This window comes from Zea mays, chromosome 6 (genome assembly GCF_902167145.1).
Source record: "Zea mays cultivar B73 chromosome 6, Zm-B73-REFERENCE-NAM-5.0, whole genome shotgun sequence".
NCBI lineage: Eukaryota > Viridiplantae > Streptophyta > Magnoliopsida > Poales > Poaceae > Zea > Zea mays.
The window spans coordinates 144,181,425-144,196,101 of record NC_050101.1 but is presented as its reverse complement, the minus strand read 5'-3'; the positions used below and the strand labels follow the sequence as shown (position 1 = coordinate 144,196,101).

Below are 14,677 nucleotides of genomic sequence, written 5' to 3'. Positions count from 1 at the left end.
GAACAAAACTTCCCCGCAAGGACCACCACATAATTGGTGTCTCTTGCCTCGGTTACAATTGAGTTTTGATCACAAGAACAAATGAGAAAGAAAGAAGCAATCCAAGCGCAAGAGCTCAAAAGAACACAACAAATCTCTCTCTCTAATCACTAAAGCCTTGTGTGGATTTGGGAGAGGATTTGATCACTTTGGTGTGTCTTGTATTGAATGCCTAGCTCTTGTAAGGTGTAGAAGTGTGAAAACTTGGATGACTTGAATGTGGGGTGGTTGGGGTTATTTATAGCCCCAACCACCAAACTAGCCGTTGGTGAAGCCTGTTGTCGCATGGCACACCGGACAGTCCGGTGTACACCGGACACTGTCCGGTGCGCCAGCCACGTCACCCAGCCGTTAGGGTTCGACCGTTGGAGCTCTGACTGGTGGGGTCGCCTGGCTGTCCGGTGGTGCACCGGACATGTACTGTAGACTGTCCGGTGTGCCACCCGCGCTTGCTCTGCTCCTCTGCGCGTGCTGGCGCGCATTTAATGCTATAGCAGGTGACCGTTGGCGCAGACTAGTTGTTGCTCTGCCGTTACACCGGACAGTCCGGTGTACACCGGACATGTCCGGTGAATTATAGCGGAGCGGATTCCCGAAGCTGGCGAGTTCAGAGTCGCTTCTCCTTGGAGCACCGGACACTGTCCGGTGTACACCGGACAGTCCGGTGAATTATAGTGGAGCGCCTCCGAGTTTTCCCGAAGGTGATGAGTTTAGCTTCAAGTCCCCTGGTGCACCGGACACTGTCCGGTGGCACACCGGACAGTCCGGTGCGCCAGACCAGGGTGCCTTCGGTTATCCCCTGCTCTCTTTGTTGAACCCTTTTCTTGGTCTTTTTCATTGGCCTTTGCACCTGTAGAACTTATAAACTAGAGGAAACTAGTTAGTCCAATTATTTGTGTTGTACAATTCAACCACCAAAATCAGTTTAGAAAATAGGTGTAAACCTAATTCCCTTTCACCAACCAATCACGTGGAGCCAAATAGGTCGTGGCTAGCGGGTCGGTCCATCTAATAGTGTCGTGGCCTGACCCGGCACTATTAAATTTGGGCTCGTGCCGACCCGGCCCAAGAGACGTGTCGTGTTTGGGCTATTGTCTCGGCCTAGTGTGACATGTTTTTTTTATTTTGAAAAAATAGTCTACATATATTTATAATATCTATTAGCTATTTGGTGTAAACAAACTTGGGCTCAACTCGCAAGCAATGCGTAGCCAGTGTTATTCGCCGCCTCTACCAGACTACGTGGGTTTGATCCCCCATCTAACCACTTTGTTGGATGATTTTCCTATTTAATTAAAACGAACGGGCTGACGGGGTTAATGGGCCGCTCTAGCACAGTTAGCAAGCTGGCGTGCGTTGTCTAGTCTATAGCATGCGGGCTGTCCCAGCATAACCCGTTTAGCTCGTCAGGTCTGATAAGTTGTGCTCTAAACAAGTCGTGTTGTATCGAGTCTATATCGGTCGGACTGGATCTCCGTTTTGTTATGTTGCATGGTCATAGTTGAGACCTAGTTAGGGCTTGTTCGGTTTAAAGGGATTTAAGGGGATTGGAGGAGATTAAATCCCTTCCTATTTAAATTTGTATAGAAAGGGATTGAATCCCCTCTAATCCCTCTCAATCTATCTCTGACCGAACAATACGTGGTTCCCTCACGAAGCCCTTACGTGGTTCCCTCACGATGTCGCGGGCATCACCTGGTTTTGTGGCTCCCTCATCACCTTCCAATCTTCCATTGCTTGATCCGTCGCCTCCCCCATGGTTCGTGTGGCTCCCTCGTCGACTCCGTCGCACGATTCACTGGCTCCCCCCAACGTATCGCAGAGCTCCCTCGCTGGCTTCGTTGTCGACTGGGATGTCACCATCTTAGGACGTTGTTGTCACCCCAGTTCCTAGACTAACAAGGCAATACGGGAAGGCAACTAGCAGACTAGTAAAAATCAAAACCTTAAAATAACCAGTCATATGCTATGCCCTGCCTAGCCGGCTAACTGCCGCACGCCTGGACGTTGCGTTGGCACTGCACACTGGCGACTTCACCAGCGATGAGGAGCATAGCCGACTGCTAGGAGCTTAGGACGACGATGACGACCATGAATTCTCAGGCGCCAACGAACTCAGATGGTGACCAAGGAAGGTGATCAGACTCTATTTCTCCATTTCTTGTATTGGTCCCGAAGTACTGATTTCTTTTCTGATAGATGGATGAATGGATCATGGTTCATAAATGAGTACTTGCCGATGTAGTGATGTCTGAAATCTGGATAGTTTGTGCTAGCTGTTAGTATCTAGTTATCCCTTAATTGGGGATGAAGACTCATTGGGGACCCGAAACCCGAATAAGGATGTGTATAGAATAAGTTTTGCACTTATTGAGTACTTGCCGATGGGTATAGAGATGGGTTTGAGATGTTATAACCTAGTGGATAATTTCCCATTAACATCTCTAGTCCCACCGTCCTCGATCCCTTGCTCGGACTAGTTCATAGTCTGTTGTAGTTTTGTGCCCATGGATTTGTTTCGTTATAGTGATTAGCTTGTTCAAGTCAATAATTCTTGCTTTTCATTGTCAATACTCAGGGGCCAGGGAGACAAGGGCACAATGGACTGACCCACGTACTATTTTTTAGCATACTTATGGGCTTATGGCTAGTTTGGAACTTAAATTCTTTGGGGGATTCCCGTGGATTGAAGGAAAAATTAAGCTAATTTTTCCATCAATCCCCGGAAATCCTGGAGGGGATTTAAGTTTTCAAACTAGTTCTTAGAGAGTTTAATCCATCTAGATATTATGGACAAAATGGTTGGATAAGGTTGGAAATCCATGGCAGAACATATGAATGAGAAATCCACATCAACAAAATTTGTTGTATCTCAACTGAAGATACAGAACAAAGGCTCAAGAAAGATTACAGTGCTAATCTTGTCAAAGAGTTGTTTTGGTCGGGACTCAAATATGAAGATAGCTACTGCAATAGATGAAAAATGGGACGATCTGTCGGAAAATATGCAGAAATTTAAGTTTAAACCCTTCCCCTACTACGGTGATCTATGAGATTTATAACGGTATTGTTCTAACTACCTAGATGTTTGGATGTGTATAATTATAATTTTGATGCCTTGCATGAGATTTTGAAACCATCTAGATCATCAGACATATCATATGTGGTACCGGATGCCACACCAGGCACTCAGAACGGGTGTAGAACTGTGCTCACCGGACATATACGGTGTGCCATCAAATATTGCACTAGACAGAGCACTCGGAGAGGGTGTAGAACTGTGCACAGTCACGTACTCACTGGACTTATCCGGTGTGCCATAGGATATGGCATCAGACAGGGTTAACATAAACGTTCCCAAATACACACGCCTAAGCTATAGGCATCGGATGTGTTCGATGAGTATATCGGACATGTCTGGTGCACACAGAAAAGCTTAGTTTGATTTTTTTGGAGAATGCATCAAGTTGTAGTAATAATTATTTAGGGGGTTTACATATAGCTAACAAGAGCTAGAGCAAGAATAAGCTTATGTGTCGTCTTTATATTAATCAACTTAGCTTTAGTAATAATTTTAAATTTATTAAATATTTTTTATAGAATATTTACCCTCCTCTAGCTATCTAGCTCCTAATAGCAGTGCATATCAAGTCGATGAATAGTGCTGTGATCATTAAAAAAATCTGATTCGCCTAACACGATGAATAGTGGTGTGATCATTAAAAAAATCTGATTCGCCTAACACATGCAGGTCTTCAATGGAACTAGAACGAGGTTTTGGAAACACTTCTTTCCCGCCGTCATTGTTATGCCAACGCTAAAGATGGAGGAGCCTGAGGCCGCACATCACTAAGGGCTCCCTCATATAAAACCTTAACTCATAGTAGATTGGTTATTTCTCATCTCTTTCGAGGAACATCCTCTCTATGCTTATACACGGGATCAGGTTTAGAATGACCACTCACATGCGAAGTTTGGTTCTAGAAAATAACAAAAGATAGAAATAAAATTAGCATGAATCATCACATCGTAAGTCACAAGTCGCACGAATTATCACGCAAAAGAAAACATAAAACGTGCGCACTTGTAGCTTTAGTTTTCTCCCTCTCTTGCTTTGTTTAAAAAAAAGCAGGAGACAAACTATATAAGTTTTCTTCAACTTCTTTTACTTCTCATGTGCTTAAACTCCAAATTCCACTCTCATTGTACACGAGTGGGTCTTTAAGATTTATTATAAAGCAAATAGATCGTACTCAACACATAATTCATGATACAGCTGCTTGAAATACTTGTTCATTTGGATTTGCAAACGTTGTCCGTAGAAAATTTTCAACGACGGACAGGAATTCCTCAGGCCTTTCTTCGTGGGGCAAGTGACCACAACTCTTGATCGCCTCAAAAGTTGCTCCAGGTATAGCGCGTGCCACACGCTCGGCATTCCAAGCAGGAACAATGCGATCGGTGTCACCTGTCACCACTAGCACTGCAATGACATGGCAAATTATCATAGAAATTCATTACCACGAAATTTTGTGGAGTGGTAGAATTAGTTTCTCTTAACTGTAGGTTTTCAAGAGAAAAATAATAAAAACCTGGGCATGAGATCTCAGAAAGCCTCTTTGAAACTGGTACTCTTGATGCAGACACAGAATCTATGATCATGGATACGGTGTGTTCCAGCAGAGCTGTCTCCCAACCCTTGGATTTTAGAGGCTGGAAAGGCCAGCAGAGTTTCCACACAGTTGTACAACACAATTAAGAATTTGACAGTTGGAGAGTTCTACTAATTAAGGCGCGGAAATCTCACCTTTGTGTAGCCTTGTATGACATGATCAGTTACTTTGCTCGGGTCATACCATGCATTCCGGACGCCCAGTATACCAAATTTATCCATCACCCATCTTACCTAAGTCACCGAAGTCCAACCATTAAAAGAATGTGACATAAAATTTTGAATGCGCCCATGGACATGTATCAGATAAAAACTCTTGTGTTGAGTAAACATCTTTTGTGCACATTTTAAGATTTCGAAACTGTATTAGTTCCTAGTAGAACTGATTCACGTATCACCAGGAAAGTAATTATTGTAGTTAGCGCTCAAACAGATTTCAGCTTATTAAATAAACCAATGTAAATAGTGCGATGGGAGCATCTGATCAGTTTCTTGGATTCAGAGTACACCAATAGCTGGATTCAGAGTACACCAATAGCGGCTGCGCAAATGCTATATACTGCTATAGTTGCTGAAGTCTAAAAAGGACAAACCCAGTTCCTGAAGTCTCAAACAAATTAAATTTGGGATTCTAAGACAAATTGCTTGTTAAATATGCAATCAGGTTAGGCGTTACTAATTAGCTCCACAAAATCTTTTTAAAAAGACTTACCAGCACCACACCCAACGATGACCGAAGAAAAGCAACGACAGCTTTAAGACACAAAGATCGGACCACATCTCGTATCGCTGTGATCATCTTGAGAACAAGCCCCGCAACGTGCTTCCATAGCTCAAGAAATCCTCCCGAAATCCTAGCGAACAAATTTGGAGGCGAATTTTCATCGTTGGGAACCCTCTGTGCTTGCTGCCCTCCTTCTTCTTCCCCTGACTGGCCCTCTTTCACCGCCTTCCTTGGTGCAAATATAGCCGGCGCAACTAGCACGAGAGCAGCCACCCGTTCCGGTGCCTCAAAGTATGCATCCACTGCTACAAGGCAACCAGCTGAGTGCCTGGGGGCAATGGTCATCACACACGTACATATAATAATAATCACACGAAAGCAATGCAGATAGACAGAGCTAGCGAGAGAAGCAAGCAATTCAGATTTGGGATGAGGACTAGTATTACCCAACAAGTATGGCCTTCTCAGCGCCAAGGTAGTCGATGAACGCCAACGTGGCCAAGACCGAGAACGCCATGGAGTAAGGATTGAGAGGCTTGGCGTCATCGGCAGAGCGACTGGCCCGGGATGTCAGCCCAAACGCCGGCCGGTCGAACGCAAGAACCTTGGCACGGACAATGCGGGCGAGAGGCCGCATCACACTGCTCCAGGAGAAGACTGACGCGCCGAAGCCGTGCAGCAGCAGTATGGGCAGGCCAATCTGGCTTTTCAGGACAGCGTCTGAGTCTGAGGCAATGGTACTACCGGTGGACTGGTCGCTGGACGAGTCCTCATCCTCGTGGCTGCAGACCTTGTGGTGCAGCCTCACGCCGTTGATCTCGTAGAAGCCGCTGTCGGGGTCCGCGAGGGCCTCGGGATCGAGGAGTTCGTCCTGGTCGATGCCGGCCACGCTCCGGCGCCGCCGCCGTCGGGGCGCCATCTGAGCGCTGTCTGGAACGGATCCTGCATTTGCCCCCGGGGTTCAGTACTGTGTCATGCTGGGGGCTCGTGATGACTGATGAGTGGGGAAAGTGCAGCCTTTTCGGGGCCGGCAGCGACAAATTCGCTGCCTGGTCAGACGGAGGGAAGTAGAATAGTAGAAATGTGAGAGATTATTGATCCAACTATCCAAGAAGACTACACCGAAAGGGGTCTATGTATGCATTCCAGAGATAAATAAATTCTTTCTCAAAGCAATAGAGAATGATACCTGGGAACTCAGCCGAGGCGGAGGCGGAGGCGGAAGCTGGAGGAGGACCGGCCGCTCTGCGCGGGAGGAGCAGTGGCGTCTTGGCGGACGCAGCGGCGCGGAGGTGGGCAGCGGCGGGTGGGGGCTGGACGGACTGTAGCGTTAGCATCGGCTGCATCTGATTGTTCCGGCGGAGGCGGGAGCTGGACGAGAACCGGCCAGCCTACGCGCGAGGAGCGGTGGCGTGCTGGCGGGCGCAGCAGCGCGGAGGTGGGCGGCGGCGGGTGGGGTCTGGACGGACTGTATCATTAGCATCTGCATCTGATTGTACCGGCGGCGGGAAGGCCGTTGTCTGCGAGCGCAAGAGATGGATTTGCTCGGGCCCACACTGCAGGCACCCACATCCAGTTGCTAGAACTAGCCACACGTTATTAGCGCATTATCTCGAACAAACAATAATTACGTTTTTTGGATGGCACAATTATATGTTGTTATTGCAGATTATGGCTTGCGACAGTGCTGTCTGCTTAGGGATGAAAACAGGAACTAGATACAAAGTTATTCTGTATCCTAACGTAATATATTTCTCCAGGATACATGAACGGATACGGGTAGTTAAAAATTTGGAACGAATATTGTTGGTCACTTATTTTCAACCGCTATGAATCAAGAACAAGACAACACATTATTATCAGGTAATTAAATTAAGATAATGGAAGCAGGGAGATTAAGGACATGTTTGGTTCACTGCTTAATTTGCTACACTTTGCCTAACTTTTTTTTTATCGAAGGTTAGTTCTTCAATTCGAACGACTAACCTTATGCAAAGTGTAATACAGTTAGATACGAACCAAACATGCCCTTAAAACTCCCTCATTCATAGAGCGGGGTGAGTTGTTGAAAGAGTATATTGTGACGTTGTACATGCAATGCAATGGCAAACATGGTGAGGAGAGAGGAGACGGTTGGAGACCACAATAGCAAATACGGTGAGGGGAGAGGAGACGGTTGGAGACGTCTTAGTCCTTTGTTCGTTTCCGTCGGATTATAACTGGAATCGTTCCAGCTAATCAAAGTTTATATAAATTAGAGAAACAATCCGGTCAGGAATCGTTCCGACCTACCAATCCGGCAGAAACGAACAAGGCCTTAGTCAACAAAAGACTACCTTTTTGTTCTCTGTCATAGCTGTTGTACCTAGTGCGAGTTTCATGTGTAGGAAGGGTGAAATTGATAAACCATTGTAGACAAAGACAATCAAAAGTCCTGTTATTAGAAGTCCCGTTATTAGACTGTAATCGACTGAGCATATATATAGTCATATAAAACATTATTTTAAATTGTAAATTATATTATAGAGTTTAAAATAGTGAGTGAAACAACCTTACTGAAACATTGGTCCTCTTTGCTTGGAAGCAAATGAAGCTGCAATTGCCACACCTGTTTCGAGTGAGGCATTGTCGCTATTTGGAACACATTAAGTTCCAATTTTGTGTCGCCAACCGCAACAATCGCCAGAGATCTATGGTGTCTATGATTCTTTTGACTGCACAACACAATCAGAGTATCAGACCATAAGATTGAGGGGATATCTGAAATAACTCCACGAATAAAAAATTGAATCTAGATATACTAGTGAATCTACTATGGAACTATTTTGCTACACATCCAGCTTTTGATACAACAAGAACCTTTTGTTTAGAATTGATAAATTTATCTTTAAGGTAGTCTCGGCATGTCAATGTCTCAAGAAGATCTTTTATTTAGAATTGATAAATTTAACTTTAAGACAGTCTCCGCATGTCAATGTCTCCAGAAAGCTTCTGCTCTTCTATCTTGAGTGGGGCGGCGCATGCAGTCATCTTAAGGTTTACAAAATACTCCATCCATTCTTCTTTATTTATTGCAGTTTAGTTTTAAAATAAACTAGCGGATGATAACTATTCGAGAACGGAGATAGTACATGAGTCTAGAGCTCATTTAATCACAAAAAACTGTGCTTAGTGCATTACTTCCACCAGATACAACCGACAATCTTCAGATTTACGCTGAGAGCTCACGGGCCTGTTTAGGACAGTTTTTTTTCCCTGAGAAGCTGAATTCCTAGAAAAGTTGGTTGTGAGGAGAATCTGTTGACTAGCGAATCTAAGTGTTTGGCGATCCTGATTTTCTGTATGTGATTCTATGTAATGAGTGCGAGATATCTAGATTGCTCTTAAGCTACTCTGATTGTACGAACCTGTTAATTAAATGCACACTAGTACAATACATGAGCAATGCAACAGTTTTTATATATCATATGTATAGACTTTATTTTGGTTTAATAAAACACAAAATATGTGTGTTCTATTGGTTAGGTGGATGTGAATAGGGCTGGAAACGAGCCGAGCCGAGCCAGGCTCGGTGGAATAGCGAGCCGAGCCAGGCTCGGCTCGGTAACGAGGCTCGGCTCGATATAGGCTCGCGAGCCGGCTCGGCTCACGAGCCTGGACACTCAAGTACTCAACAACAGTAATTACAGTCGTTAGTTCAAATTTGAAGCACAATATGTTCCATATAATAAAAAATTATGTCCCTGCACTCTAGTTCCTTGTGAGTTGTGACCAAAACAACACACTGGTCACTGGATCTAGATGACTGTACACTAATAAACAAACTAACAACTGACAAGTGATAGTTGTAGTAGTTTGGACCGAGCCTCGAGCCGGCTCGTGAGCCTCACCGAGCCGGCTCGGCTCGGCTCGTTAGTGTAGCGAGCCGTGGAATTAGGCTCGGCTCGGGCTCGTTTAGGCTCGCGAGCCTCACCGAGCCGGCTCGCGAGCCTCGAGCTTTTTTTCCAGCCCTAGATGTGAATATAGAATTAACAAAGGTTCAAACCCTTATGTCATACATGCTCAAAACCCTGCAATAATAATCAATTAGTTACCATGTGGACAGTTATCCTGTTATAAGGGCGTATTTGCATCATCAGGGTTCACATTGCATGGTTCCCCTTCCACACAAAAAAAGATAAGCAACTAAATTTTTAAACAAAAAAATCATTCAGCTCACATGCGAAAATGTCCCAAGCAGGCAAGTCCAGGCTCCCATTTTTCGAGGGGGTCAGCATAAGCTCTTAAGGAAAAAGGACCAGAGACACCATATTATGAACATCATATTAGTTTATGATCTCCTAGGCTCCCAAGCAGGCAAGTTCACTCTTATTTGGTGACCTCCTAGGGTTCAATTATGTTTATGATCTTAAAGTTTTGTGACCCGGAAACAATGTGTTTGTTAGATTTGTGCTTAGTGGGCTTCAGAAGGGTGATTCTCTGGTCCTAAACGAGCTGGATCTAAGTGTTAATAACTTGGCAGGTACTAACTCTACTTAACAGTCCTTGTAGCCCTCTTCCTTTTTGTTGAATGTCATACATCATGAAGATTGCTAACACCAATGTCTTTTTTCTACACAATATCAAATACAAAAGTAGCGCTGGTCAACACGACTTGTGAAAACATCAACCATTAATTCTGATATAGCACTTTGCTTTCTTGATCCTTTATCTTGTCTTATTTGTCCAATTTAAATGGCTATTTGACATGCTAATTACAAAAACAAAAGAATTGAATAATCTATGCTAGAGTTTGTATGAGTACTTATTCTACTTTTACCCTTGGGTAAATTTTATAGTGTTTTCATTTTACATGAAAGATTATCTATGATAATCCTTGCTCATGATATTTCATACTATGTGATCGCCTAAAATTTGATTTGTTATGTATACTTCAACTGATGCACTGGTTCTTGCTTTAAAAAATAGTGATAGCAAACATGATATGGTAGTTAGATAGCAGGGAGTCAGGTTGCTTAGCATGGCTAAGATTTGATGAATGGGATGAGATGCATTTCTGTGTTGAGTAGTGGAATCCAGTTACTTTAGTACCTAACAAACACTACAAGTTGCTAATTTTCAAACATATATTCCTACCTAGCTAGTGAAAATAAAAGAAGAAATTGTAGCCAAAAGCTTTTCATGCCATCTATATTAGCCCACACACATTTGAGGAATAGTCCATGAGTACACCGAGATGCCTAGAAAGTAACAAATGAAGCACCGCAGAACATATCCGCGAAGCAAACTCTCGCCTTGCATTTTGCATTTCCAATTTCCATGAACATTATCACAATAAAAATATCAAGCAATAAAAAGACGAGAGCACATTGCGCTATTGAAATCAACATTCCACATCAACATGTCACGGAGACGGACCAACGGAGAATTTTATAGCTATACAAATGACCTCTGAGACAAATTAAGCAACTGAACAAAATTTCAGTGACACTATAGTGGATGGATAGAAGAATACCATATTGGAGAGCCTCTTCTTGCGCCTGGTGTTCCTCTTGGCGAGGAAGTGCTACTTCCCAGCGCACCACCGCACGATCTTGCCCATCCCCATCACCGTAACCGCTTCACCAATGCCTATGGAGGTAGGGCAACAAGAAACATACCTGGACAGAGTGCAGGACACACGCTCCATTGTGCGGAAGGGGGAGGAGTCAGAAGAACAAGAGGCTGGGAGAGGAGGAATCGACACTGAGAAGCAGAGATTGGTGGAGCACGCCATTCTTGCTGCTCCCGCCTCCTCCACTCCTCTCCTTTAGCGAGACATCGTCGTCTTCCACCAATCTCTGCTAGAAGGCGACAATAGACTGGAAGAGGAGCCATAAGAGGATCAGGCACGCCCCACTGAGAGTCGTCAAAGAAAGTAAATCGCATAGGCGCCATCAAGCTCACGCATAGCGAGTGCAAGGAGGGATGGAATCACCTAGAAGTTCCAAAAGTGGGAGCCGACGAAGTCCGGGAGAACGGCGGTCGTACGAGAGCCGGCGTGCAGGAGTCCCCAGCCAGACGAAAGAACCCACGCACGGATAAACGAAGACAAGAGCACACACGTTGGTTGCCATCCAATGCTGGAACTGCTCGATGGAAGGCATGGCTGATCTGCGCCCTGACGCCCGCGAGCCGCGATGTAGGGTCGTGTCCTAGACAACCCAGCAGTGCAGATGAGCCCGCTTCGACTGACCCACGTGTTGCAGAACAGCGAGAGCGCGAGGTGGGTGGAGGTTACGGATGGCAACCGGAAATTCCCATTCTGTGAATAGCTCCCATAGCCGTCGACATAAAAATTTTCTCGTGAAAATCTTTATAAACGTTTAAGGCCTTGTTCATTTGTGCTGGATTGGTGGGTCGAAACGATTCCTAACCGAAGTGCTTCTCTAATTTATATAAACTTTGATTAGCTGCAACGATTTCAGGTGCAATCCGATAAAAACGAACAAGACCTAAGGCTAGTTTGGGAGTCACAAAACCGGAGCGGATTGGAGGGGCTAGAATCCCCTTCTTATTCAATTTTAAATAAGAAGGGGTTTGAATAAGAAGGGGCTAAAAGCTCCTCCGATTTCTGAACTCCCAAACTAGTCCTTAGGGCTAGTTTGGGAGTCCAAATGCCGGAGGGGATTGAAGGGCTAAAATCCTCTCCTTATTTTAAACTGAATAATGAGGGGATTTTAGTCCCTCCAATTCTCTTCGATTTTGTGGCTCCCAAATTAGCCCTTATAGGGGACATTTCTACCATATCCTCGTTCCTCACGGGGATAAATCCCGACGGACCGTTTAAATTATAATTAGAACATACACCATTTGTTATTAATGCAAAACATTTTTACTTATACTTATTGTTAGATGTAATAAATCATCATGTGTAAACACATTTGTCAAATGATTGATCACTTAACATGGTAACCATTTATTTTATCGTTAACTATTACACGAAAACATCATCACGTACAGGTTTAACGGGTCCCCACGGGGAACGGGGATGAAGACGAGGAAACATTTACCCGAGAAAATTTTCCCCGTTTACATCCTCGTGGGGGAAAAACTTCCCCGTCCTTATTCCCTATTGGAGGAATCCCCGCGGGGAATCGGGGATCGAAGCTCCATTGCCATCTCTAGTGGAGACGACGGTGGCGAGGGATCTGAGTAGGGGAGAGGGATCTGAGGAGGAGGTGGGTGTTGGCGGCTTTATACATCGATGGAGGTCATAGCCTAGAGGCGTGGGTCTCGCTTGTCGTCTTCATCTACGACGATGAGCCATGCTCCCTTGCCACAAGGTGGAGTAGGTCTAGGGGATCTCATGTGGTGACCATGAAGCGAGTGGTGGCAAGACAATCGAGGTGCAGCGGGGGCCAGGGATGCCGCGTTCGCGCCATGCAAATGGTGGGCAGTAGGTGTCACTGCCATCTGCGGCACCGTCATCGCCATGGGTTGTGGCTGGAGCCGGGAGGAGGGGCTACCGCATATCGAATCTTGACAGGCTAAGACTATACATGTATAGGGTGTTTTTGATAGAGCTTAGTCGTGTGATCTAGGATTTCAGAATGGCATAGTTGTTCGATGCTTATGATGGATGAACCATGGAAACCAGGAAAACGGGTGCTTTATAATAGTAGAGAGTTCACATATACTTGTCTTTTTCTGAGGTTAATGAGATCGTGTGTTTTCTTAATGCATTGATAAGCTAATGACTAGAATGGAAATGGGCTTAACCATTTTCTCTAAGTGATTTTGGTGCTTGATGACCATTACAACCTTATGGACTAACTAGTTTGCCTAGTATTTGATTCACATGTGCATAAGTCCATTCAATTCAGTTCTAAGTCAAAAACATGCAAAACCAACCAAAAAGGATAAAACCTAGAAAATATGAACTATATGTAGTTCCATGCTTTGGATAAGTTCTAAATATCCCTAGGAACCTAGTTTACACATCTAAAGAAGATGGTTAGCTAGTTTGAGCAAAAACAGGACTCTGAGTTTGAGCAAAAATAGGACTCTGAGTTAGAGAGAACAAAAAGTCCAAGAACCATGACTTAGACTAGTTGGATTGTCACTAGATATGTTTTTCTAAGTCATAGGAACACCCTCAAAGCCAGTCAAAAAGATTTGGACAAAGTAAGAAAAATTGCACTGTTGCTAGAGGCACCAGACCGGTCCGGTGGCACACCGAACCGTTCGAGAACAGGGGTTAGACTTGGTCATTTCGTCGTCGGCGCACTGGGCGGGTCTGGTGGCTATTCGGACTGAGTTCATAGAGAGCATGTAAAACATACACTATTGAAGTTGAGGCACCGAACCGTCTGACATCCCAAACGGTCGACTGTCAAGAGGAGAACGGCCACCTGCAATGACACTGTTCACGACTCGGTAGCGCACCAGACTGGCACTGTTTAGGGTCCGGTGCACTGCTTCGTAGACAACTTTTTGCCCATTTACTCTAATGTCTCTTTTGGTTGTTAGGGGGTTAGAAATACCCCCCAACCAGCACATTGAAGACACAATACTCATTCCAACCTACTACATATTAAGTGCAACCTCTTCAAGCATTCAAAGCTAATCCCGTGTCGCATTTGATCGATTTGTGTTTGAGATACTTAGCAGCTTGCGCAATTGAGAGTAGCGAGTTCTTGTGTTCTCGATTCGAGTTTTCATTCGCACTCCCTTCCTCATTCTCTTGACTGTAAAATTGAAGCAATAGACTCTGTTCTTCGTGTGGAGATCCTTGCAGGACTTGGTGTCCCTGAGATAGTGAGAAAACTCATCCGGTCTTTATGACCGTGTGAGAGAGGGAAAGGGTTGAAAGAGACCTGTCCTTTATGGACTACTCAACAGGAACGTAAACTCTTCGAAGTTTAACCTCTGGAAACAAATCGCATGTGTCTTTGTGTCGATCACAATCTTTGTGATTTGCTTGTTCCCTATCCCATCTCTCTAGTTCTCTTGCTTGCGATCGATTTGAGTTGGCTTCCAAAGTTATATGCAATTGATTGAGAAACTCTTAGCTAGAAGAACTACTCTTCCGCACTCCAATTTCATCTATACTTGTTCTAACGCTAACCCTAGGTGAAGTTTTGTGTTCAAGATTATAAATTTCTGGTTTCGTCTATTCACCCCCTCTAGGCGACTTTCAATTATTATCAGAGCCCAACACTTCATTAGATGTCGGGTGAACATGCCAAGAACGAGAAGGT

At 44.6% G+C, this 14,677-nt stretch overlaps 1 protein-coding gene across 3 annotated transcripts; it reads right to left on the bottom strand.

Moving 5' to 3' along the window:
- Nucleotides 1-4,028: 4,028 nt before the first annotated feature.
- On the bottom strand, nucleotides 4,029-11,686 carry LOC100285951 (uncharacterized). Of its 3 annotated transcripts, NM_001413921.1 has the most exons (9): nucleotides 11,413-11,686; nucleotides 10,951-11,296; nucleotides 7,987-8,149; nucleotides 6,625-7,869; nucleotides 5,882-6,377; nucleotides 5,424-5,763; nucleotides 4,847-4,945; nucleotides 4,632-4,752; nucleotides 4,029-4,522 (listed from the first exon to the last, which is right to left on the bottom strand). In NM_001413921.1, the coding sequence occupies exons 4-9, from the start codon at nucleotides 6,779-6,781 to the stop codon at nucleotides 4,305-4,307; spliced, it is 1,431 nt and encodes a 476-aa protein (NP_001400850.1). In that variant the 5' UTR covers nucleotides 6,782-7,869; nucleotides 7,987-8,149; nucleotides 10,951-11,296; nucleotides 11,413-11,686; the 3' UTR covers nucleotides 4,029-4,304. The 3 variants fall into 3 exon arrangements, with proteins under 3 accessions (NP_001400850.1, NP_001400851.1, NP_001152312.1); NM_001413922.1 differs by having other exon boundaries at nucleotides 6,625-8,149; NM_001158840.2 differs by lacking the exons at nucleotides 7,987-8,149; nucleotides 10,951-11,296; nucleotides 11,413-11,686 and having other exon boundaries at nucleotides 6,625-6,926.
- Between the last annotated feature and the right edge of the window lie 2,991 nt (nucleotides 11,687-14,677).